Source organism: Gymnoscopelus microlampas (assembly GCF_963454915.1).
Source record: "Gymnoscopelus microlampas genome assembly, chromosome: 6".
Classification (NCBI taxonomy): Eukaryota; Metazoa; Chordata; class Actinopteri; order Myctophiformes; family Myctophidae; genus Gymnoscopelus; species Gymnoscopelus microlampas.
Window position 1 is genome coordinate 28,909,141 of NC_139943.1, and position 25,163 is coordinate 28,934,303.

Sequence of the window (25,163 nt, forward strand, 5' to 3'; positions counted from 1 at the left end):
ATTTAAGGGTCCATTAGGTTTCATTTTACACTCAGAAGAGTTAAATTATTGTTAAACATCTGCATTACTTAATTAGAGAATTGTTATTTTGTTATAATCAGCGTTTGCCTGTTGTCTCACTCTCTCCTACAGTGTACAGTTTGTGACAAAAGCTTTAGTCAAAATGCTAATCTTAAGAAACACATGTTGATACACACAGAGGAAAGCCTTTAGCGGTACACTTTGTGGCAAAAGCTTTAGTCAAAATGCTAAAGATTACTTTTTGTTGCTCTCCCCTCATGGAGCTACTTGCGGATTATACCAGGGTCAGTCCACCCTTAGGTGAACACGCACTGACCCTCTGCACCTTAATCCCCATGTATAACGCACAAACTTTTTTGTCTTTTTTTATTTTTTATTATTGCGCTCTTTTTTTCTCTCTAAGCACCTTAGCGTCTATAAGTATATCATGCACAGTATACATACATTGCTGCTATGCTCAGGCACCTTAGTTTGTCTCTTATCTCAGGTACTTTGTAAATATGTAGATAACTTGTTTTTGGCCTTCTATTGTTCTCTTGTTGATCTCCTTCCCACTTGCCCCCTACCCCTCTTCTTCTTCTTCTCTCTCCCCACTCTTCTTTCTACGGAATCTAACGTTGCGATGGGAGTGATGTACAAAACGAATTTCACCCACTTTTTTACCTTGTAAACCTGTGATGTGACAATAAACCTGATTCTGATTCTGATTCCTATGGTAATCTCTCAAGAACAGAACAGCAGAGGGCGCTATTCCCCTTGTATTGGACGATGGGTTCCCAGATTTCTCCTGTACCACACCAATACAGCATGGAATTGTGGACAAAATCTTATCCAAGAATAAAGATCCAACGATAGCAAAAATATTTTTGGGTCTTGGTCTTAGGTCTGAGAGGCTAAATCTCATCAAATGATCCGTGGCTCAAATGCCGAATAAATAATAGCCTTGATATGAAAAGGGTTGAAAACCACTGAACTGGTGTGTATGAAGAATTCCCTGTCAGTGGCTGTCACGTCACGTGACTTACTGACGTACTTGCCAAAATATGTCTGCCCCCGTAGTAGCAATGCTGGTTTAATCCGACTTAGATTATTATAGGCTTTGAGGGAATCGTCATACATTTATTACATTGCAACAAAGTCGGTGTGTTGCTACCACCGGGACGATGAAGATCTTCTGTGGACGAGCCAACCCGATCTCGGGTGCTTTGGACTGGGTGGAGGAGAGTGAGGAGTACGACTATCACCAAGAGATTGCCAGGTAACGTTAGCAATGCGTGCTAGCGCCATGGCGTGGATGCTATTTTGCAGCGGTGGAAAAAAAGTACTCGCATGGTTTACGAAACAAGTAAAGTAAAAGTATCGATACTGCAATGTAGAAATACTCTGTAAAAAGTGAACGTTCTGTATTCACATTTTACTTGAGTTAAAGTAGTTGTTGTCAAATTGTACTTAAAGTACCAAAAGTAAAAGTACTTAAGACGCAGACAGTTCCAGGTTTCAACATGTATTAAAATCTTTTGAAAATAGCAGATCTGCAAGCGTTGTGAGCTTTTTCAAATAGCCAAAGTATAGGGATGCTTTTTTTTGCAATAATTAAAAAGATCTACAAAGTAACTAGTAAGTAAAGTTTTCAAATAATTGTAGTGGAGTACAAAGTACAGTATTTGCCTCTGAGATGTAGTGGAGTAGAAGTAAAAGTATTGAAAATTGAAAATACTTAAGTAAATTAAAAACAACTCGAATTTGTACTTAAGTACAATACTTGAGTAGATGTACTTAGTTACTTTACACCACTGGCTATTTTGTCTGCTTGTTGGAAGCCAGTCACTGCACATTTGGTTCAACGTTGGTGTTCATGTGTGATTGTCTGGCTTGTTTTGGTTGATAAGCGGACAGAGTCAGATTCAAGGTTTGTCTTACCTTTTAACATTGACAACATTATCATCATCATTATCATATCAACATTCAACAGTCCCTGCAAGGAAAACAAACCTGACTGACATTCAACTGGTTGGATACAATGTTAAATTGGCTATTTTCCCCAAATAGTAAAGAAATACATAATTTGGGAAATGGTTTGAACATCCACGGTGCCTCATTACCCAGACCTAAATGATCCCTTTAACTTCTTGTTTATCCCCAGAATGACTGGCTACCCACAGGTTCAGTAGCAATTGTAGAAATATTAGGCCTTACATGTGAAATGTTCAAGCATGTTCAAATGATGTATAATTTACGTTACTTCCGACCTGAGCGGTTGCTCAGTTCAATTTCTGATGATAGAAAATCTGTCTTTTAGGTCCTGCTATGCAGATATGTTGCATGATCATGATAGGGTGAGTGTTGCTCTTCTATATCATGTTCTCCCCCAGTTATTGTCCTCACAGATTCCCTTTAAAATCCACTATAAACTGCCATTAAAATATATTGTTAAAAGTTGTAAGCGTTTCATAAATATGGGATTTTAGGGGAAAATGATAATAAAAACTATTTATGCCTCCTTGATCAATCTGAACAAAACGGTGACTGCAAGACATGCTCACTCATTAACACTGTTAATGTGTCTCTCTCTTCCAGAATGTGAAGTATTACCAGGGAATCCGTGCAGCTGTCTCCAGAGTCAAGGCACGGGGTGAGAGAGTCATTGTTCTAGACATTGGGACAGGAACAGGTCTACTCTCCATGATGGCTCTCACAGCCGGGGCTGACTTCTGTTATGCTGTGGAGGTGAGGCTAGTCTTGTGTTTGGGGTGTTGCTGATGGATCAGTGGTCTTAGCATTGACTGTCCATACAGTCTAAGAAGGGACATATGTCATGTCATGTCATGTTTTATTCTGGGTCAGCTCACCATCATAAACTGTATAAACACATGACTAATGCTGTTTCCAGGTGTTCAAGCCCATGGCTGATGCAGCCCAGTGCATTGTGGAGAAAAATGGATTCTCTGACAAGATCAAGATTATCAACAAACACTCCACTGAAGTCACTGTAGGGCCAGGTCAGAGTCAACATGCGTGTGTACATGTACACACACACACATTCAATTCTATTTGTTTTTTACTATTTTTGCCTGTGGGTTTTATAAATATCTAACCAATGAACCGCATTAGCAAGAGCTTGTGACTAATTAATAACTACTTAATTTTTTCAATTTCCTGAAAAGTAACGTGAAAAGTTTTGTTTCCACCCCACAGCGATGATAGTGTATGTGAATGGTAGGCACATTCCAATAAAATATGTGTTGTACTTGTGACTGATCACAGATGGAGACATGCAAACGAGAGCCAATGTCCTGGTCACAGAACTATTTGATACTGAACTGATAGGAGAAGGAGCTCTACCCAGTTATGAACATGCTCTCCTGCATCTGGTTCAAGTATGTGTGTGTTTGTATGTCTGTCTGTCTGTCTGTCTGTCTGTCTGCTCTTTTTTCCCCTTCATGTAGACAGAGAGTCAAAGTCATCATTTGTGATTTTGTATGTTTGGTTTATGACGATGCGTGTGTAAGGCATCGTCTCTATCATTTTCATTCATTAAAACCTATTTATTCTCAAAAGACATTGAGGTTGCCCTCATTTGCAGTGTCGTCGAGATACATCACAGTACAATTTCATATTCACATCAATGATAAAACAAAACAAAACTTTCCCCTATCTTAAACACAAGTTTAAAAGCAGTTACAGACGTTTGTGGGTAGGTCTGCAATCAAAGATTTAAATTGACCGTATGTTATGGGAGAACATACATTTAATTTAAGCTGTAGGTCATTCCAAGTGGTTGGGGCACTAAAACAAAAGGCTGTTTTTCCCAGTTCAGTCTTTACTTTGGGGACCTTTAGCAGGAGCCAGTCATTGGAGCGTGTCCTATATGTTACAGAATTCCATTCCAGCTGAGATTTAATATACAGTGGTAAAGTCCCATCAACTGCCTTAAAAACAAACGGGTACCAGTGTTTGTTTCGCCTGTCAGTCAAGGAAGACCAACCCACTCTATCATACAGGATGTAGTGATGAGTCCTATAATGTTCTCCAGATACAGCATAGCATCCAGAGCAGCATTCCCATAAATTACATCTCCTTAGTCCAACACAGAAAGAAAGCTTCAATAACCCTTTTCCTACATATCATTGGGAAACTAGCTCCGTTCCTGTAAAAAAAAAAGGCAATCTTTTGCCTTAGTTTACAGGCAAGATTGTCTAAATGGGTCTAAATTTGTCATCAAGCCAGATTCCAAGGTACTTGTATTGAGCAACCCTTTATATATTGGATCCATTTAGGGTAGTAATGCGTAACTTATTTGAAGTGATGTATAAATAATAAATTACAGTTTCTCAAATCAGGAAATATGCATCAATTACTTCTTTAAAGTTAATATGCTTTTGTTAATATTTCCTCTCCACCATAGGACGGCTGTGAGGCTGTGCCCCACCGGGCTACCATCTATGCCCAACTGGTTGAGTCAGAGCTGTTGTGGAGCTGGGCTCAACTCCAGCCCATAGTGGTGGAGAACAGAAGATTGGTGCCCCCCTCCACAGTGGCCTCCTGTGCTGGAGCCCATTCTGTCTGTGACATCCAGCTGAGTCAAGTGACCCCTGACAGCTTCACCCCCCTGGGTCCTCTCTGCACCATGTTCAGGTGAGAGACTGAGAAAGCAAAGTATTGATTATGCTTCCAGTTGTATGTAAGCCCCCCTACCAAAAACATTATATTTCTCTTTTTACACTATACTTGTCAGTGTGGACTTCAGTAAGCCAGTGAGCAGCGCTTCTCAAACGTACTCTTCCCGGTTCTTGGCTCAGTCCAGCGGGCGTGCGCAGGTGGTCCTATCCTGGTGGGATATCGACATGGACCCTAGCGGAACTATTGTCTGCTCCATGGCTCCCAAATGGACCTACCCAGATGCTAAGACCGCTCCGGTTAGTTTGTGTCTTGATACCGTGGTATCGTGTTGAGGTTAATTTCTATGATACAAGTGTATTTCTTTTTTCATTACTGAGCAACCTTCTAAATGATCTTTCTTACATGCTGTTATCAGTGTTTCTGGTGTCATATTTTACTGTCACTGATGTAATCCTAACAAATGTGTATCCTTCTTTACTGTCTACTATCCCGTACATTTGGGGTACCATTAATCCCAATTTATGTCTATATGTTGTTTTTCCAGTGGCGTGACCACTGGATGCAGAGTGTCTACTTCCTGCCTATAGAGAGGAGGGTGACAGAGGGAGAAGAGGTGGCTCTGACTGTCTGCCATGATGATTACAGCCTGTGGTACAGCCTCCAGTTAAACAGGTGCACTACACTACACACAATGAAAACATCACATGTGCCTTGAAACACTGAGATTCATTCACAGTAATCCATATTGTCTTAAAAATGTTGTATGAAACCTTCGCACCTTACCAAAACATTATTCTAGGCCTTCAGAGGAATGAGTGTGTACTTATCCTATGTTTGCCGTCTGTTTTAACTAAGCTTTTTGACCTTTTGGTTGTTGATCCTCTCAGCCAACAGGACACAAACACAGAAGCACCTCCATGTCGACCATGTTGTACCTGCCAGGCCCACTTGGTGTGGACACGGCCACGATTTGGGGAGCTTAATGACCGGCATCGTACGGAGAGCTATGTCCGTGCACTACGCAGTGTAAGTGACAGATGTCTGCGGTTCAATGTTAAGCAGCCTTTAAGCAGCATTTGTACTTTGGTCATCCAAGTAAATGATAAGGCTTTAGTGCAATAGTGTTAATGAATGTGGTATGGTTTGGTTTGTGTCACGTCCAGGTGTTAAAGACAGACAGTGTGTGTCTAGGAGTCAGTGATGGGAGCCTCCTCCCTGTCTTTGCTCACATGCTTGGAGCCAAGAAGGTATCCAACACAGAAGTGTTTTACTTTGTTTTATTTCAATGATACTTTTAGACCGTTTGGCTTATTTGACATCTGAATCCACTATGACCACTCACTAAACTACCTACCTCTGTCCATTCAGGTTTTCAGTTTGGAACATTCTAGAATGTCCAAGCAGGTTATTGAACAGGTAAATAATAATAATAATAATAAATGACCATCAAATATTAATGTTGTTAGAGTAACCAAACACTAAAACTGTTGTCATATATACGTATATATTAGCATTGGCTCTGGAAAAATATATATACATATGGCATATGTTGATAAAGGATGATGATGATGATGATGATAAAGAAAATAATTACATTTTCCATTTTACAATTCAAAAAAGAACATTGACATGGTTTATTAAAAGAAAAAATAATAATTAAGGAATGGATCAATTTGATTGAGTAATGTTACTAACTAAACAATGCAGGCGAACTTGAAGGTCCTTACGCTATGTTATGTACTCTTCAGGTGTTAGAAGCTAACTCCATGAAAGGAGGAGTTCAGCTGCTAGAGAGCAGACCTGACCAGCTGACCAGTAGTGACTTAGGAGGAGAACAGGTACTTCTGGAGTGACCATGATTGTCTTTGGGATAAACACACACACAGACACACACACACACACACACACACACACAGTCACTCAGTCACACATATTGTAGCATTGCAGTGTGTAATACACCAATTTTGTATTAAGAAATAAGATATTCAGTCATACGTTATGCCCCTCATTACCACAATCCTGTGTGGCATCTGTCCTGTAGATCTCAGTACTGCTGGGCGAACCCTACTTTAGCACCAGCCTCTTACCATGGCACTCCTTGTACTTCTGGTACTGTCGGACCGCCCTTGTGGGACTTCTACAGCCCACTGCTACCATCCTTCCCTGTGCTGCAACCCTCCACATGGTGGCAGTGGAATTCCAGGTGAGACAGAGACTTCTGCAAATGCCAATTTGAGTGTTTTGCCAGGCCAGGAAAAAAAACTTCTTTAACCAGTTTTCTGTTTTAGGATCTATGGAGGATAAGAGCACCATGTGGGACATGTGAGGGCTTTGATGTCAGACCCATGGATGAGATGGTCCAGGTAAATCCACTCTGTCAGCCAGTCAGTTGTCAGGTTACATCCTGTGAGATAAGTGTTTCAGTGATAATGTATCATCATAATCATAAATGTATTATGTGGAATAAATGTGATGTGCATGCAATAAAGAAAAGACTATGTTAAAGTCCCATTCTCATTTTAAAGATTAACCACTTAAACCCTATTTTATTTATTTATTTTGAATAGCCGAAAATAGTAATGCCAGGTTGAAAGTGGTTAAAGTTAACAATTTAACTGTTAAAGTTACCCTTTCAGCACATCACATTTATTTTTGAAATCATATCATTATCTAACGTCTATCTCACTCTCTATATTTGTTTCTTTTCACACCTCCTCTCCCGCCATGTATTCCCTCTCTCTTCAGAAATCTCTGGACTTCCGTGAGTCCAGTGAGTCGGAGCCCCACCCCCTGTGGGAGTACCCCTGCCGTGCTCTGACCCAGACCAAAGCTGTCATGACCTTTGACTTTACACAGTGTGTCCCTCAACAGCAAATCAGCAGTCGGGGATTGCTCCCATTCATAAGGTACAGAGACTTTCTTCAGGTTTCCATCAGTGATATCACACAGACCATGCAAGTAATTAAAAGGCAACTTTATCTATAGCATATTTCATACAATAAGTAAATTCAACCTACAGTAACCTACAGTATACTCCTGCTGTGACTATGCCGTGGCATTAACCTCCATCCTGCCTTGACTCTATTGACTGGCTCTGGGGATTTAAGCTGCTGCCCCGATGTTACAGGTCACATCAGTCATGATCTCCCACAACATTTTGGTCCATGCACTTATCGACCAAAGGGAGTTCATGATGTAAAACAACAAAACAAACGGTTTGAGGACCCCTGGTCTGTACTCTGTGGTTTCAGGAGTGGTTGCTGTCATGGGGTTGCATTGTGGATGGAGTACCAGCTGACTGATGACATCACTGTCAGCATGGGTCTGATTAGACCTATCAGTGAACAGGTAATATTAACACTGCAGCCCAGTCTTCCCGAGTTCATTTCAGTATTACAGTTCTGCTCATGCACCAAGCTTATTCCTGTAGAGACATTATTTCTATCCCAGGAACATTACCCATACTGTATATTATTTATCATGTGAGCCAATGCTTTATGCTAACTTTCTGTTCCTGCTCTACAGGGTGCCTGTGAGTGGAGTCGGCACAGAAGACAGGGTGTCTTCTTCTTCAGGTCACCGTGGGAGAGCTTAGGGGATGGGAGTGCCGGAGTGTCTTACAGCTTCACCTTTGAACCCAGGTTAGGAGATATCAAAATGGATTTCACTGTAGAGTCATGATGAGTCCTAAATTGGAGATGGACAGACTAGATGCTTTTCTACAGTTCACTGCTTTTACTTGACTGTACCGTGTGATCATCCCACTGTAACGTATGAAAAAGGTAGTGCACGCACATCCGTGGCCCAGGTGCAAGATAAAGTATCTTAAAAAAATAATAGTCTGCACACTGGTGAAGTTGCAAAAAGCTCTGCTTGGTATTTTATTGTCAACGTTTCGGCCTGTTCAGACCTTCATCATATATATATATATGTCCTGATGAAGGTCTGAACAGGCCGAAACGTTGACGAGCATTAAAATACCAAGCAGAGCTTTTTGCAACTTCACCAGTGTGCAGACTCTATTCTTTTTTTTTTTATCGTCCCACTGTAAGCCTTTGGTTGGCATCATTTGGGAATACAAAATTATCCATGTAAAAGAAGTCCTTTAATCCCACCGTCCCCAACTTACTGCAATGGCCACACCTCATAGCTATGACGGCAATTTCATTGGATAACGTCAACGGCAAAAACTGGAGACAGTGAAAGAGAGAAGGGGGAAATAGTTTCACGACCCTGTTGCCCCGATGTCTGTGTTATCAACATAGTTTAACATTTGAGGCGAGAAATAGGCATGGAGTTGATTCATTTCAGATTTACAAAGGCTAGTTTAAAAGTTAAACATGCATTTACTCATGAAGTCGTTAGTTTGCTATCTACAGAGAACACAGATTGTTACCTTGCTTGATTGAAGCAAGCAGAAAGGAAAAGGGTCTTACTACTACTGACAGTACTGTAAAATCATTTATAATAATTTCCTTCAATGTTGCACATGTTGTGCATAAAATGTTCATATTATTTGGTTTTCTTTCAGTTGGCAAAACTCAGTCAATATACTCTGCCAGTATAGTCAGACTGGGAAATGGGACTTGGATTGTTTTTATGGAGTGGTGTGTTGTATCATCTGATGACATACATGTGAATTGTGAATTAGATTTTTTTTATCTGATTTATTAACCTGACACCAGTGAAATAAATAACATACCTGCAAACAACTTTTGTTTAATCTGTTAAAACACTGATCTCGATCGTGTATCTATACAGAGAAAATTCTGAAAAGCTTTGTGTGGGCTGCCTTATATGGACATAAGTGTTGATTACATAGTTGTGAATGTATTGCTAATCAGACTTAACTACCTAGGATTATAAGGCCAGAAACGTAGCTGCTTTCAGTCAGTGCTTCTCAAGTACTCCAATAACTACCTAGTAATTATAACTTTGCACAATTGCCAAAATCAAGAATCAAACGGCAATAACACTGCATCAGATAATTTTTGATTACCTTCCACACCAACATGCCTGCACTGCCAATCTCTGCATCTAGTCTGTTTGGTGCTTTTGACAAAAATTACATTTTCAAATGAATAATAAAAAAAGGAAAACGTTGACAAGTTGCGCTTTGTTGCCAAAGCAAAAATCAGGCTTGATGCTGGGCAAGAATGACTCAATTCAACTTGTACAGACAACACATGACCACTGCCCACCAACTGAGTAAAACAAGGTGATTGAAGTTGGTAATATCTTTCTCACACACTGCCTGTCAAACAGAACTCATCTCAACAAGATCCATTTGGAAAAAGCATCTTTCAAAATAATAGTCTTGCATATGGTTAATGTGGGTCAACAGGGAATTTGGGGCTTCTAAGGTGGATGGAATGTAACTCAATGCGATGTGTTGGAGCATCAAGATAGTTCTTAGGCATCAAGAGTCTTGTTGTCCAACAGAATCTTCTCTCCAGGTTTGAATGCTGGCATGCCCGTATACGGGCAACTGGCACATCGGAAAGCATCACCCAGGTAACACTGAAAATGAAATACATGTGTCAATTATGAAGAGGTCTGGTAAATAATAAATGCCACACAAAATATCATTAAAATGATTACATAACTGTCTCAGAAGGGAATCAATGCTGTATATTTAGGGTTGGAAAATCACCACAAGTGAAATCATGGATAAATCCATTAGTCATTGTAATTTCGTGTTATAGTATTGTCACAAGCGGGTTGGCTGATGTTTCACACAAAGTTATCTCTTTTCTGCCAACTCAAAGAAAGCTACTCACACTTCCACAGGAAGACTTTGGAAGGTTGGCCTTCTTCTTGGCTCCATCATTATTCCCTTCCAACTCCTCAGCGAAACCACATGAGCTACAAAAACAGTAATAATGTCAGTGGGCTATTATTATGTGTGCTGAGGCACCAAGACACCAAGACAAGGGGAAAGTGATGCACTTCTCACTAGGGCCACCCACATTAAAGGGCAACGACACTTTGGTAGTGGTTTTGGTTGTGTAGTTACCTTGCAATGATGTAACTAAGGTGTGTGAGATATATAAAAGTTGCTCCATTGATTAGAAATTGATCATTCAAAATATGTTCCTCATTGACATACATTGTACAGTGAAACAGCTTTCAAAGTCACTATTAGCCCATAAACAGATGCAAACAAAGCTGATTTTGCCAATATATAACAAAACCCAGTGTTTATTTTATTACGGGGCCAGGCTTCCAGCATGGACCCGTTTTGTTATTGGTATTATTACGGGGCCAGGCTTCCAGCATGGACCCGTATTGTTATTGGCATTATTCCATTTCTTCTTCTGCCGTTTTTGCCAGTTCTGGCTGAACCGTGCATACGCTTTTTACGAAACTCGGCCATATGATAGATGGTCATGAAAAACGATCAAAAAAGAAATCTCACAATCTTTCGTCAAAAGGTGGCGCTATAGCACTCAGTTGAAAATGCCAACTTTGAACAGGTACAACTCATGCCCTGTTTGACCTACAGCCATGAAACTTCGATGCACACATGCGTCTCCTCATGCCTAACAACTTTCACCCTCTGACCTCTGACCTTTAGATCTCCCACCATTTTGAATTATATGAAAAACAGTTAAAACCTATCTCCTCCTGGGATTTTTGAGTAATCTGCACGAAACTTTGTACACATGAACTTTGGACCTATGCCAAAAAACGTTTGCAAAATATTTTCCATAAGTGAAAAAATGAAGCTTTAATGAGCCAATGAATATTGCAGTCTTATGACAATTATTCATCTGCCCCTAACACATACATGCAGACTTACCATTCTTTGAAACTTTGCAGAAATGTAAAGGGCCATTCCAAATATCACTGAAACCAATCTTACTCCAATTGGTCAAACGGGGGCGCTATAGCAATTTTTTGAAAATTGAAACTTTAAACAGGCAAAAGTCATGCCTCGTTTGGCCGACAGCCATTAGACCTGCTTACACATGTGCCTTGACTAATGAGGAACACATCTATCACGTTGACCAGTAAGCACCGCCCTTAGATTGTTCGCAATCTTGAGCAGTTTGAAAAACACTTAGACCCAGGATTTTTCAGCTATTTGCGTGAAACTGTATGATCACTGTGATCTCTTTTTTCAGAGGTTTGTCTGTTGGTCCAATAGCGTCCCGCTTAAGTGTATGTCTCACAACCTCAAGGTCACAGGTTCAAGCCTCACTTGGTGCAGACTTCATCTAAGTTGCATTTCACACAACATGACTATCAATGAATACATTTGCAATTGTTAAAGATAACATGAAATACTTAATTGAGTGTTTTTTTACATACTTCATTGTGAGAATAGCTGATCTACAATCTCAGAACTTTTCAGATAGCAATGAGAGTATGTTTTTTCAATGTATAACATACTTCATTGTGAAAATAGCCGATGTACAATCTGACAACTTTTAATGGTTTGTGAGCTTGTAGATCGGCTACTTTCACTAGTTTTGGTTCTGAGGAGATGTACAATTTCTTCATTGGTAAATGGTTTGTGAACGAGTGATCTTTGTGTTAGTGAAACAGGGGCTTGGGTCATGACAGAAGGCAAGAGTTTGTGATCCTCAACAGACAATATCAGCCTGGACAAAGCTATAGCACTATAGGTAGTGTTGCAGCTACCTAAGAGTGCCTCACGATCCCAAGGTTGCCGGTTCAAGCCTCACTTGATGCAGACTCATTTAAGTTGAATTGCAAAAAAACATGACTCAATCTATTCCGTTTCCATGTCTCTTCAACAGGGTCCCCACACATTTTTAGCAATGAATTTCCAAAACTTTTCCAAAACTTTTCCAGAATGTTTAGCCCAATTTCCAGGCCTATATGACAATCATTCGGCGCAATAATGTGTCTCTTACTCCTATGTAGAATGCCCAAAGATAGGCAGTGTAGCAAAAATAAGGTTTGAGACATACATTAGGCTGCCGTCACACAGCCCGTTCGGCGAAAAACTACTTATGTTACATATTTTGTGTAATATTATTCATGTTTATGAAAATGTTTTGTTTTAACAAAAACAATAGCCAAAAACAATGCATAGCCAAATATTTTTCCAGGACCCTTGATAAATTCCAGGACCTTTGATGAAGTTTGATCAATTTCAAACCTTTTCCAGTACTGGATTTTTTTTTTTTTAATTTCAAAATATTTCCAGGAATTTCATGACCGTGGGGACCCTGCTTCAATCTATTCCGTTTCTATCTTCAATCTATTCCGTCTCTCTCTCTCTCTCTCTCTCTCTCTCTCTCTCTCTCTCTCTCTCTCTCTCTCTCTCTCTCTCTCTCTCTCTCTCTCTCTCTCTCTCTCTCTCTCTCTCTCTCTCTCTCTCTCTCTCTCTCTCTCTCTCTCTCTCTCTCTCTCTCTCTCTCTCTCTCTCTCTCTCTCTCTCTCTCTCTCTCTCTCTCTCTCTGCTGAGTGGTTAGTGAGCCCGCCTAGGGAGCCAGAGGCTCTGGTTGACCCAGGTACGATTCCAGGCCAGGTCAGCAAATGTGTCGATGAAACGAAATTTGTCCTTGAGCAAGACTCAGGGACCCCTAATTGCTCACAGGCCCTCATTGGAAACAAGACCGCAAGGACTTTCATGAACTGACCTGTTAAAGGAATTATCATTTCTCTATCTCTCTCCTGGCCCCGTATTATCGCTGCTTGCAGCTATATTTTTTATTATCATTATAAAATGTCAATTTCCTGTTACTATTTGAAGATCAGGATCCAGTCTGGATTTTCTTCCTAATAAAACTAGCAAAATCAACAGCAGTTCTTGCTAAATTAATACATGCTTTTAAACTTTTTCATGTGAGAGTTAAATATCTACACTTCAGTTGGATTCTATGCATCTGCAACCGACCCTCTAATTAACACCTCTCTCACTCGCTCTTGTTAATGGCAGCCACAACCAAAGCAGCTTTACTTTTTTGTGAACAGAAAAATATCATTGTCTGATTTCATGAAGATTAAATACCAAAAATGGATCATGTGCTCACATCTACTGGGTCTGCATTCTGCAAGAGGCTAGAATTATCGTGGGCTACAGGATGGAGGCTTTTCTTGTGATAAGAGTTCAGGGAAGAAACAGCGCTGTATTTATGCTGGTATACTCACCAATCCCTACATGCTTTCTTTGCCTTGGAGTTCGGTCCACAGGCTGCTTTGAGAGAGGTCGGGTCAGGCTTCTTCAGGTCTTCATCATCCAGCAGAGCATCCGAGTCTAGCAGATCCTGAAGATGGGGGAAAGAAAGAACTAACTGGCTTAAACCCTGTGACAGAGTGAGTCGACAGAAATGGTGCAATCTTATAATTAGTGAGGATCAATTATATTAAGATAAAGTTGAAAAGGTCGAAAGTAATCCTTTCATTCTTATAGACAGGTGACAGTCCACACCACAATTATTTAATGCTCATGTCATTTTCGTTACTTTACATGTCTGTAGGATCTATATGTGGGTTTCGGCACAGAAGTAAGTATAGATAATCAACTCACCACATCATCATCATCCATGTCCAATGCTGATAGGGTCCACATCTTTGCAGCATTGGGATCAAGAGCTAAAACAACAGCAATGGACATTACACACCAACAGGAACAACAAAAAAATCAATGAAGGAGCATACCACTCTGTCCACCATACTATAACTATCAATTAGCCTGTTTACATGCTCTTTCTTTCCAGAGATGATGATTTGCCTTCAGCTCAGTCTGAAAATTACTAGCTGCATGGTAGTCACAGTTCCATCTTGATCGGGCAAGTCTACCGAATAATCTACAAAATGTGTGAGGAGCCATGGGCATCATCGTACCTGGTTTGGCGGGTTTCTTTTTCCCAAACGACAGCTTGAGCTGAGTGGAAGATCCCACCTCATAGGAAGGCTTGGAAGAAGATATACGGACCCTGGTCAGCGAGTTACCTTGGTAATCTGTGGAACTCCTGAAGGAGCTTACTACATCCGGGGACAGTGTTCCCTTACTCAACTGGATGGAGGTGGAAACAGTAAAGAAATGTTTATCAAAATGAATGTTTTAATATGAAAGTGAGATGTTGTGAATTGGTTTGTCTTGTTATTACACAGTATATATTTATTATATATAAAGTTCTTCACAGCACAAGCCTAAATCATTTGAAAAAACTATAATGGAGAGGACCTAGTCAAAGTCATGTACTCACCTCCGTAACAGATATCAAACCAGACAACTTCAGAGCTGATGTCAATTTTTCAGTGGTCCTCACACTCTGGCTGTCACGCTCTGGGACAGAAGTAGAGGAGAAACTTTAATAGTCTGCACACCGGGACCTACACTGATTGTACCATGATCATTTATCAGCTTCAATTTTATAGTTTTCAAGTTCTGCTATTTTTTTTCACTTGTTAATCCTGTATGCTGCATGAGTTCTCTCTCCTGAATCAATTAAATTTGTATCCCGACATAAAAATTTGTTTTCCGTTTACTGAAGAGCTTGAGAGAATGGGAGATCTGTTACTAAACAAACACACAATGATTACCATCAGATTTTTTTTGCTATTTAACACTTATTTTAACAAATAATATATAATTTATCCCCTTTAAATTCTTACTCCACCATTACTCTCACCTGTGACTGGCTCCTCGATAACTAGTTTTCCACCAGGCTTGAGAACTCTGGCCATTTCCTCTAGAGTCTCTGAGCTGTGGATGAAGTAACTGTCGGCAAGAATGCACGACAGTACCCAATCAAACGTGGATGCTGCATGTTTGGCTGAGAAGAGTAGAGTTCAAGAGAACAGAGAGTTAAGACTGTATAGAGCCTAGTGTGTAAACTAGAAAAAAAGACCTACAGATCTGATATTATAGGATATCTGAACAGATCTAACCAACAGACAGCAATAATAAACTATTTAGGTTTTGACCCACTATTACACTATAACAATTAGAATTTTAGTAATTTTGTTTTCGTATGAGTTATGGGGGGCAAATTAGATGTTTCCATACAGACTCTTCACTCTTTAGTTCAAAACAGGCTTGTTGCTAACAAGTGATCTTGTATTTAAGTCACAAATTGTGAACAAAACATTTGTATTTCTAGAAGGTATTACCCACAATGAGTCTGAAAAACAAAAATACACCAAAAATCAATAACAAGGTACTCACACTGCGATATTATCTCTATGTTCTCCACTGACACTGTGCCCTCTGCTCCAACAAGAGTACCCAGACTTTCTACCAAATCTTTTAAGGCAACTGGTGAAGAGGGCTGGGTCCACACAAACATCACCTTATCTCCCTCTTTGATGCCAAGGTCTGCCATGGTCTCCTAGCAGAAGTACGGCATATTTTGAATTATTACATTGAGTGTTGTGATGTCAGCAACTGGCCTGTCATTTTAATTATTACTGATAAACTTAATTTGTTGTTGGTTGGAATGGTTGCTGTCTTTTTCTAAAGAAGTTTAAGGGACATGCACCTCATATTTAATAGTGAGACTGAGACAACAACTGTTCCAACACAATTTCAATGACTGTATTTTAGGAGTTACTGTTATTTGACAATAATGTGGTCACCTGTCCAAGTGGTCGTCTTCTTTATCTCTTTGAACAGTAACACCCTCCCAGGCTTGAGATGATCCACCCTATTGTAACAATAACACATATCAGATTGATTCAAGGTCATTACACCCCCAGCACAGTAAATACTTTGTGATGCTGGATATGATGTCCTACTGTGTTACAATACAGAATATTTGTATGTGTGCGTATGTGTGTGTGTGTGTGTGTGTGTGTGTGTGTGTGTGTGTGTGTGTGTGTGTAATATATATATATATATATATATATATATATATATATATATATATATATATATATATATATAGTTAGTGTGTGTGTGTGTGTGTGTGTGTGTGTGTGTGTGTGTGTGTGTGTGTGTGTGTGTGTGTGTGTGTGTGTGTGTGTAACGAGTCGACAGCGTGACGCAGAAATAAATGCTCAATAACAGTTCTATATCATTATGAAATACCTGTTTTCGCCAGAAGACCGGACGGACACGACAACAAACACAGATGTGAGACTTGGCCTTGGACTTGTGAATAATACAATGCTTTACAAACGCTTTCATAAACTATAACTAGTCCAATATATAATGTTGTTCAGCTAACCTGCTGCTGATTATCCGCCTGGTCGGTCACCTCACTTCAGTTCACTCAATGCAATACTTTTGCTGTGTTGCCATGTCCGCTTATTATAAGCATCCTTGGGCTTGTTTTTCTGTAAAGTTGCTTGTAAAAGGTAGCTGCGGGTTGCGTTTTTTTTTGGCTTAAAGTGTAGTTGCTTATTTTAGGCTTGTTTCATAAATGTTGTTTAAACCAGTGGTTATTAAACATTTTCATGTCATTTGATTTTCATGCCAAATTAATATGTATTTGTCTGCAGACCCCCCCCCCCCATTGAAAATATGTTATGACAGGGAGGGACCCCCTAGCACACGCCTAAATGCACCCCACCGGCACCTACTCTGTAAAATAGACTTTTTGGGCAGAAAATAAAATATGTCAGCGAGACGGACATTATTTGTATTTACTCCACAGTGCCCTCTACATTTTGGTTAATGGTAAGTTCAAATCCCCCAGATCTGTAGAGGGCACTGTGGAGTAAATACAAATAATGTCCGTCTCGCTGACATATTTTATTTTCTGGACAAAAAGTGTATTTTACAGAGTAGGTGGGGTGCGTTTAGGCGTGCGGGGTTGGAGAATAGACTTTCAACAACACAAAACAGCCTTTGCTTCGGTGAGTAGCGAAATGGGTTAGTTTATTTTCACTACACTTGAACGCTGGCAGGGCAGTGGAATTCCTTGTACATGCGCAGATCTAGGGGTCTTCCAGAGCGTTGGAGGGAACTCACTAACGCGCTGAACCAGAGCTAGGGACCCCCATACAAGATGTGTGGTGTTAAAATGTTTAAAACAAATATTCCAAATTTTTCACATTTTTTCCATTTTTTTTGGGAAGATAGCAGTAAGGTCGCGACGCATTGTGAGCTTGTAGATCGGTTTTCGGCTTGTTTTCATAGACCTGTTTGCTTGTTTCTCTCGCAAAACCTGGCAACACTGTGTGTCATCAGCAGTCGACTGCGGACGCTTAAATATGACGCTACATGTTCAAGAATAAGAAAAAACATATCAGTGTAGCTTGAAGCTGATATGGCGGCTCTGCTGAGAGGAGGACTGCGGTTTGGAAGGACACTTCGTGGGCTTGGCAGTGGTAAGACAAGCAAGATGTTGCTGTAGTTTGTACTGTTTAATCCGGAATTATTCTGCTAAATGCTTTGACTCTTATGTTCTCTGTGCATGGTTGCATAATGCAATGATCAATGTCACTGCAACTGTCTTGACATGTTCATAGGGAAGGTGATCATGAAGGACAGGATTAGGTAACAGCTAGTGTTGTTTACTGCAACTTTCTGAATACATTGAATCGAAAAACAATGTACATCTTGCGTTAGTGAGTTTAGTCGGTAAACTTGTTGCATTGTTGGCAAACTTAATTGGCATGGTCCTACAAACAAAGTGGGTGGGTACTGGGTAGGGTACACATGGGGGCGTATACCCTCAATAAACATGCATTCAAGCTTTCATGTGCAGTGATTTAAGTATATTTTAGCAAATATGCTTTAAAATTCGATATGGCAAAAGAGCAATTGCTGCTATTTGGTCTTGTCTTATAGGTATTGGGTAAGCTGATTTATTTTCTATTACCACATTAGCCTTGGATCAAGACTATCATAGATGTATTTTATCGAGTCTGACTTTTTATAGATATGCAATATCAAAATCGATACAATACATCTATGATAATCTTGATCCAAGGCTATGGCCACATTAGCTCTTGTCTGATCGACTTTTCTTTATTTCTTGGAGTGGTGGCTGCACCCACAGTGACAAACCATCCATGTAACAACCTGAGACGAGGCCTCTACTGTTCAGCACTGAGACTTCAAGATGAATCCAAAGCCGACAAGACGACCTCCTCATCCTCTGATACTCCCTCATCCACAACCTTCCATGAGCACTACCAAGCTCACGCTGGTGAACCAGACACAACAGCTCCCCAGGAGGCCTCGGCAGACCCAGCACCTGAGGAGGCTTCCAGGCCAAACACTAGGTCAGGACCACAACTCATTTATGTATGACACCCACCCTCCCTTGTCTATTACAGAGGTTCTCAAACCTTTTAATTTCGAGAATCCCCGAAGCCTTTGTTCGGTTAACATGAATTATTTCTATCATGTAAGATAGAAATTAATGGCTACAAATGTGACATTTTATACACATTGATTATACAGCATGTTCAACTCACTAACATATTGTTTTTGAGTGTGACTGTGTGTAGTTATTGCATTTAATTGAAATGCAGTCCATCTCTCAGTGACATTTGTGAGCATACAGTAACTGTGCCCGATGTTTTACTTGTCCCTCTTGGCTGCATCAAAAGGCTTTCTCATTTCATGCAGAGTTTAAAAATGTGGAAAGACTATGTAGCTTAGGCTATATTTAGGACAGGGTGTGATCACTTATGATTGTGAATTATATAAGGTATGGGGAAAAAATGTAGATCTGTTGGCTAAAATAACACAAACGTAATACCACGGAATATAGGTCAGATATATGATTCTATATTTGATGAACAACATTGATTATTCATTGCTTGTTGGTATGTATATAGAATGATGCGCTTATATTTACAATGATGATTATGGATTATGTGCTTTTTAGGCTACCTTGCAAATGATAATGGCTTGTTGGTTATAATGGTTTGTTGAATGTTTACAGTTATCAAGACCAGGGTGGAGAGCAGGAGGAGGAATATGAGACCGAGGAACAACTGCAAGGACGTATCTTAACAGCTGCCCTGGATTTTGTCCCACAACATGGATGGACCATGGAAGCCGTTGCTGCTGGGGCTGAGGTAGGGCTGGGCAATTAACCGAAAATATATCGAAACCGATATTTAGAACCAATAACCGACTTATAATCGAGAAGCAAGGTTTTGTTGTTGATAATAATTCTTATATATCAACATGAATTGTTTTAATTTTTATAATCGACTAAATTGATTTGTCTGATTAACCACTTAAAAGGAGCCCTGGGTAATAAGCCTTATATGCCTTAATACATTATAATTGCCCTCTGTAACTAAAATTTGAAATTTGAAACACCTTAAATATTTTATTTATTTTAGAAATAGTTATTTTACTCAAGGAGGACAGCGCCTGTCGCAAGTTGATGATGTCATTTGTCCATGTGTGGTCCAGCCCTATGGATTGTATGGAATGCTAATAAAAACATTTAAAATATTGTTTTGATGCTTAGAGAGTATTAAATCGTTTTGTAGTTAGCACATGCAAATGCAAAAATAGTGAACATAGCCAGTCTACAAGCTCGCATCGCTTTGCATCTTGACGTGTTGTGAGCTTGTAGATCTGCTATTTTCACTATTTTCACTCGGGTGGCGCAGTGGTAATGTCACTGCCCACCACCACGGAGGTTGTGGGTTCGAATCCACCGTGGTGCATTAGGCTTTGTTGGGCGTCAACACGAACACAATTGGCCCGTGTTCGGGGGAGGCAAGCCGGGTGGGGAGGATGATATCGGTCATTGCACGTACTCCTACGGGCTGGGGCGGCACCTGTCAGCAGGGAGTGTTGGGTGGGAGGAGTAGAACGAAGGCTCTATGTCCTCCTGGTGGGGGCTCCTCACTGGCAGGTGAGTCGGTTGGATACAATAGCAGTGATGATAACACAGAAATGTGTGTGGGGAGGAATCAATAACGACTAGATTGTGGAGAAAAAGGGTTAAAAAATAATTGGCTACTCTAAATTAAAAAATAATTATTATTATTATTATTATTATTCATTCTTCGTAATTAAGGCAAAGGTTTTAAATAATTGTGCCCTAGGCTGAGGTTAGCTCAGTGAATGAATCAATGGGCTGTATAAATGAGTCTTATGTTTTGCATGAGCTTATAGTGCTATTTTAGGTAATTCATTGTAAGTAAACTAACATAATGTATTTGTTTGTGTTCTCCACAGACCCTGGGCCTATCCTCTGCATCCACTGGTATGTTCACTAATGGTGCTGGAGACTTGGTCTTGCATTTCATTGCCCACTGCAATTCACAGTTGACAGAGATATTCGCTGAACAACACAACCAGGTCCAGCTGGGCCATGCAGAGTATGTACACACACACACACACACACACACACACACACACACACACACACACACACACACACACACACACACACACACACACACACAACATGCTAGAGAACAACATGCTAACTATAAAATGTAATGTTTGTAGACCAAAGAAGACAGCTGAATTTATAAGGGATGCTGTGGAGACCAGACTGAGGATGCATATCCCGTACATTGAATCCTGGCCCCAGGTACTTTGTGCATAATGACAATACAGGGCGGTTAAATGTGGAGATGCATAATATCTGGGCAATACTAGTCTAAAATGAGGAATTACAATTTAGGCATTTAGCAGACGCTCTTAATCCAGAGCGATTTACCGTATCCAACAGTATTTGTTCTAGTGCATTATCTTATCTAATGTGTGTAGCTTGTCTTAGATGTCAGAAGCCCACCTTGACATGAGCGTTAAGATAATCTCTAAACCAGTTAATTTAATTAGTTAATTTTGCCTCTTGCCTTTTGGTCTGGAGCCGTAAAAGGGATAGTTTGTTTTGGGATTATTTATATTTCCTACCTTCTCTGATTCAGACAGGTACAGTGTAGACTAGAGAGACAGGTAACACAGAGAGGCTAAGGGAGTGACGTGCAGCAAATGGTCCGGCTGGCCAGGAATTGAACCGATGACTTGCTGTCAGGCATTTGAGCCCATGTGGTATGCGCCCTAACCACTCAGCTTAAAATAACAAAAGTTCTAATTTATAAAGTTGCTGCGGGGAATGAAAATAGTAGTTCCACACTATAATGTGATTGTTGGGATTTTGTGTGAACTTTTATTTCAGAATATTTGTTTAAAACAATTGTTAACGTTAGGCTACCTCTTGCAAAGTATTAAACCCTAACTTTGGAGAGGTTGTATTTCCATATTTTTGAGAGGAACTGCTATCCAGGAATTGAGTTTAAGTAGGCTAAGCTCACCATTCAACATACCTTGTAACTGCAAGCAGAGACATAAATCTATTGTTATCACTTTGTTGCACGTTTTGAGAACGGTTTCACCATCTAAATGCTTCCCCCAGGCTATGAGCATCCTCCTTCTCCCTCACAACATCCCTGACAGCCTGAAGCACCTGTCCAACCTGGTAGATGACATATGGTACTACGCTGGAGACCGGTCCACAGACGTGAGTGGACCATCTGATCATAGAACCTCCTCTCCCACTCACACTTTCCTCTCTCCTTTTCATCACCACCCCAACAATCCCCGGCCTGCCACTTCCCAGGTTAACTCTGCTTACCCACACCTTAACCTCTTTTTGTAACCACTGACTGATCTATCCTTATAACTCTACTTTTTTGATCTGCCTTGTATTTTTATTTACCATATTGCTTGATTTTTACTACCATAGACACTACTGTGTTTCTGTATTCTAATTTTGTCCATATGTTTCTGTTTATTATCCAGGTAACACATTATACTTGATTTACCTACCACATTGGCTTGTTACATATAATCTGTCTTTTGTAGATGAACTGGTACACAAAACGGGCAGCACTGACAGGCATCTATAACACTACAGAGCTTGTGATGCTTCAGGATTCCTCCCCAGACTTCCAGGATACCTGGAACTTTCTTGACAACCGCATTCAGGATATAGAAAAGATGGGTTCCACGGCAAAACAGGTACAATCATGTAACACATCCTACAGTAGCTCACAGGATAAAGTCATAGAGATAACTTATCTCACTTCACGTCATAAGATTCCACAACTGTCAAATACAGTGGAATACATTTTTTTTCAACCAAGCTACTAAGCTAGCTCCTTTCTTGATATCATCAACCTGTACATTTCACCAGAATACAAAGACAAAATCCAATGAAAGGTGGGTGATTAAAATGGTGGATATACTGTACAGTATGAATGACATTTTTAAAATGCAAAGACACATGCAATACCTTCCATAAAATTTTAACTAATTTAAAAGCAAAATGTTTCCTGGCTTAGTTATACAACTTTAACATTTAAGTTATGCTAATCCCCCTTGAGCAATGAACTATAATACATATATTAACTATAGTAGCTACCACATGGTCCGTTGCTGCTAACCACTACAGTTGTGGAGGGTGTAGACAACCACATGCCTCCTCTGATACACATGGAGTTTCCCAGTCACTTCTCTACACCTGACTGTGGGGAGTACGCTATCTCTCCCAGGTCTGCTCCTCACTGAACCTGTAGGAGTCAGTAGTGCAGCGACAGAGAACACAATTCCCTGAAGGCTTCCCTCCCAGGCCATTATTATGTACGTTGGATACCCTGCCAAGCCAGAGGCAGCGTGGAGGTTGATTGCGATTTTTACCCCATACCTACGTACGGTATATCCAAATCACTTTGCACACGTAAATCTGCCCAATGAGGTTGGTGCTTTACACTGAATAACCGTGTTACAAAACTTTTATCAATATTATATCAAACTATAAATACAAGCAAAATAAGAAACTATATACAGTATGATATACAATATTCAATGTACACTATAGAGGCCATTACAGGCTGCGTGGAGACGTCGATAGATAGATAAATGTCTTGCATTTAGAAGTCCACTGTCGTATCGGTACACAGAGATCTCGATCATCTGGCAACGAGGGTCTCTAGTATGTATGTTGTAGTTGTATGGTCCTGGGGGCTAGTGAAGGGTGGGGGGCTAGTATGTATGTTACTGTATATGATCCTGTGGCCAGTGTGGGATGGTGAGCTTGTATGTATGTATATGTATGTTTGTTGGGGAGTAGTCCCAATCCCAGTGAACTGTCAGTGACGGGCAGTGGGCTTGTTGGTGAGCCTCACTGTCTCACAAATAAGCCCTATGCGATATGACAATAGGCCCAATGCTGTATAAGCCATATATGACAGTGCTATTTTATTCCATTCTGTAGATGCAGGCAACTGGCGAAGCAATGGTTCAAGGACTGATGGGGGCTGCAGTCACAGTAAGTTTCCTAAAAGAGTATTCTGTTTTACCTCTTAAACCCCATATACTTAGTTGACCATAGTCTCCCAGGACTTTATAATAGGTATCCTATTTTTTTCCCCTTTACACCAAATATCTTCACCTAAATTAGCCGATCTACAAGGTCACAACACGTTGCGCCAAAATGCATTGTGAGCTTGTAGAATGGCTATTTTCTGCTAATGTTTGCCCCTATTGGTTAGTGGTTAAGTGTAAAAGAAAAGTATTTGCATGTAGATGTGATCATTAGTTACACGTTTTTACAAATTGATGTATACATGGTTTATTGTTTGATGCTTGACTGACCGTATATTTTACTCTTCTTTCTGCAGCTGAAGAACCTCACAGGAGTAAATCAGAGACGATGATGTAAAACTTTCAGTCATTCTGATCCTACCTATCCAGTTTATTGTGTATGATTTGAAGTGCAATATTCTTGCGTTCACTGCAGCTCAGGCATCTGTCTCTTATCTGTAATACTGTATGGAGTTCAAGTTTTGTTTTGAAGGTTTTTATTCATCAGGGTAATGCCACCTAGTGTGCCATAGGCCTGTCTTTTTGGTCATTTGCTAAATCAGTGGCTTTGGTTTGTGGTTTCTTTCACCTAGCACACCTGTTAGTTTCCCCCTCTATCTACCCCAGGTTATTTTCCCTTTTTTGTAAAAAAAAACAAAGAACAAACAAGGATATAAACATTTATAATGGATTTGGCATTGGCTGAGATTGTCTTTATCTCTCAAACGTCTCATTTCCATGAATTTCTTTTTTGTTTGGATAAAAAGGAAATAATTTTCTTTTTATTTAAAAAATAAAATCCATATTTAAATCTTTGGCTTAGGAATATTCCTGATGTGATCGAAACATTGAACTTACAATAAACGGAGCATATTAGTACAGTCTTCATATTATTTATGTCGCTCTCTTGTTTGTCCTGCACCTGGACACTACAGTGGATTACTGTATGCATGCACTACTTTGCTCATCAAAAAGGGATTTCTGGATGTAAATGTTATAAGAAAATAAACAGGTTTATATATTGATGAGTCAGGCTAAGTTACTGAAGTAGACAGATACTGTAGTAAGACAATGTCAGAAAGTGATGACAAGAGCTTATTTCATAATTGTCCTGTTAACTGTACAGGTTGCATTAGCCTGGCCAGACTAGGGCAAAAAAAGTTTTTGCACTGGCAGATTCGTCTGGTCCCAGGCTAGTGCATAGTAGCCTGTATATCAGTGGTTTTCAACCTTTACAGATGCGACACCCCCCCCACCCCCAAATTTTTTTTTTGCCTCTTTCTTATATTATTTGACAATTTGG

At 40.0% G+C, this 25,163-nt stretch overlaps 3 protein-coding genes across 5 annotated transcripts; 2 read left to right on the top strand and 1 right to left on the bottom strand.

Moving 5' to 3' along the window:
- The first annotated feature begins 1,066 nt into the window (after positions 1 to 1,066).
- Positions 1,067 to 9,353, top strand: prmt7 (protein arginine methyltransferase 7). The gene is made up of 17 exons (XM_084060311.1): positions 1,067 to 1,279; positions 2,321 to 2,357; positions 2,599 to 2,748; positions 2,912 to 3,020; positions 3,286 to 3,398; positions 4,427 to 4,656; positions 4,757 to 4,937; positions 5,186 to 5,313; positions 5,529 to 5,667; positions 5,805 to 5,888; positions 6,010 to 6,057; positions 6,390 to 6,479; positions 6,683 to 6,844; positions 6,930 to 7,004; positions 7,387 to 7,547; positions 7,893 to 7,989; positions 8,167 to 9,353. Exons 1-17 carry the CDS (start codon positions 1,185 to 1,187, stop codon positions 8,320 to 8,322), a joined length of 2,055 nt encoding a protein of 684 aa, XP_083916437.1. The 5' UTR covers positions 1,067 to 1,184; the 3' UTR covers positions 8,323 to 9,353.
- On the bottom strand, positions 9,345 to 16,824 carry ciapin1 (cytokine induced apoptosis inhibitor 1). Of its 3 annotated transcripts, none has more exons than XM_084060313.1 (10): positions 16,652 to 16,824; positions 16,201 to 16,268; positions 15,791 to 15,953; positions 15,255 to 15,398; positions 14,829 to 14,908; positions 14,464 to 14,635; positions 14,147 to 14,211; positions 13,768 to 13,883; positions 10,422 to 10,506; positions 9,345 to 10,161 (listed from the first exon to the last, which is right to left on the bottom strand). In XM_084060313.1, the coding sequence occupies exons 3-10, from the start codon at positions 15,945 to 15,947 to the stop codon at positions 10,054 to 10,056; spliced, it is 927 nt and encodes a 308-aa protein (XP_083916439.1). In that variant the 5' UTR covers positions 15,948 to 15,953; positions 16,201 to 16,268; positions 16,652 to 16,824; the 3' UTR covers positions 9,345 to 10,053. The 3 variants fall into 3 exon arrangements, with proteins under 3 accessions (XP_083916439.1, XP_083916440.1, XP_083916438.1); XM_084060314.1 differs by having other exon boundaries at positions 16,791 to 16,811; XM_084060312.1 differs by lacking the exon at positions 16,201 to 16,268.
- Positions 16,825 to 17,783: 959 nt separating this feature from the next.
- On the top strand, positions 17,784 to 24,671 carry coq9 (coenzyme Q9 homolog). Its single transcript, XM_084059770.1, has 9 exons — positions 17,784 to 17,895; positions 18,552 to 18,795; positions 19,464 to 19,599; positions 20,723 to 20,865; positions 20,999 to 21,083; positions 21,912 to 22,016; positions 22,361 to 22,516; positions 23,772 to 23,825; positions 24,178 to 24,671. Exons 1-9 carry the CDS (start codon positions 17,835 to 17,837, stop codon positions 24,211 to 24,213), a joined length of 1,020 nt encoding a protein of 339 aa, XP_083915896.1. The 5' UTR covers positions 17,784 to 17,834; the 3' UTR covers positions 24,214 to 24,671.
- Positions 24,672 to 25,163: the final 492 nt, after the last annotated feature.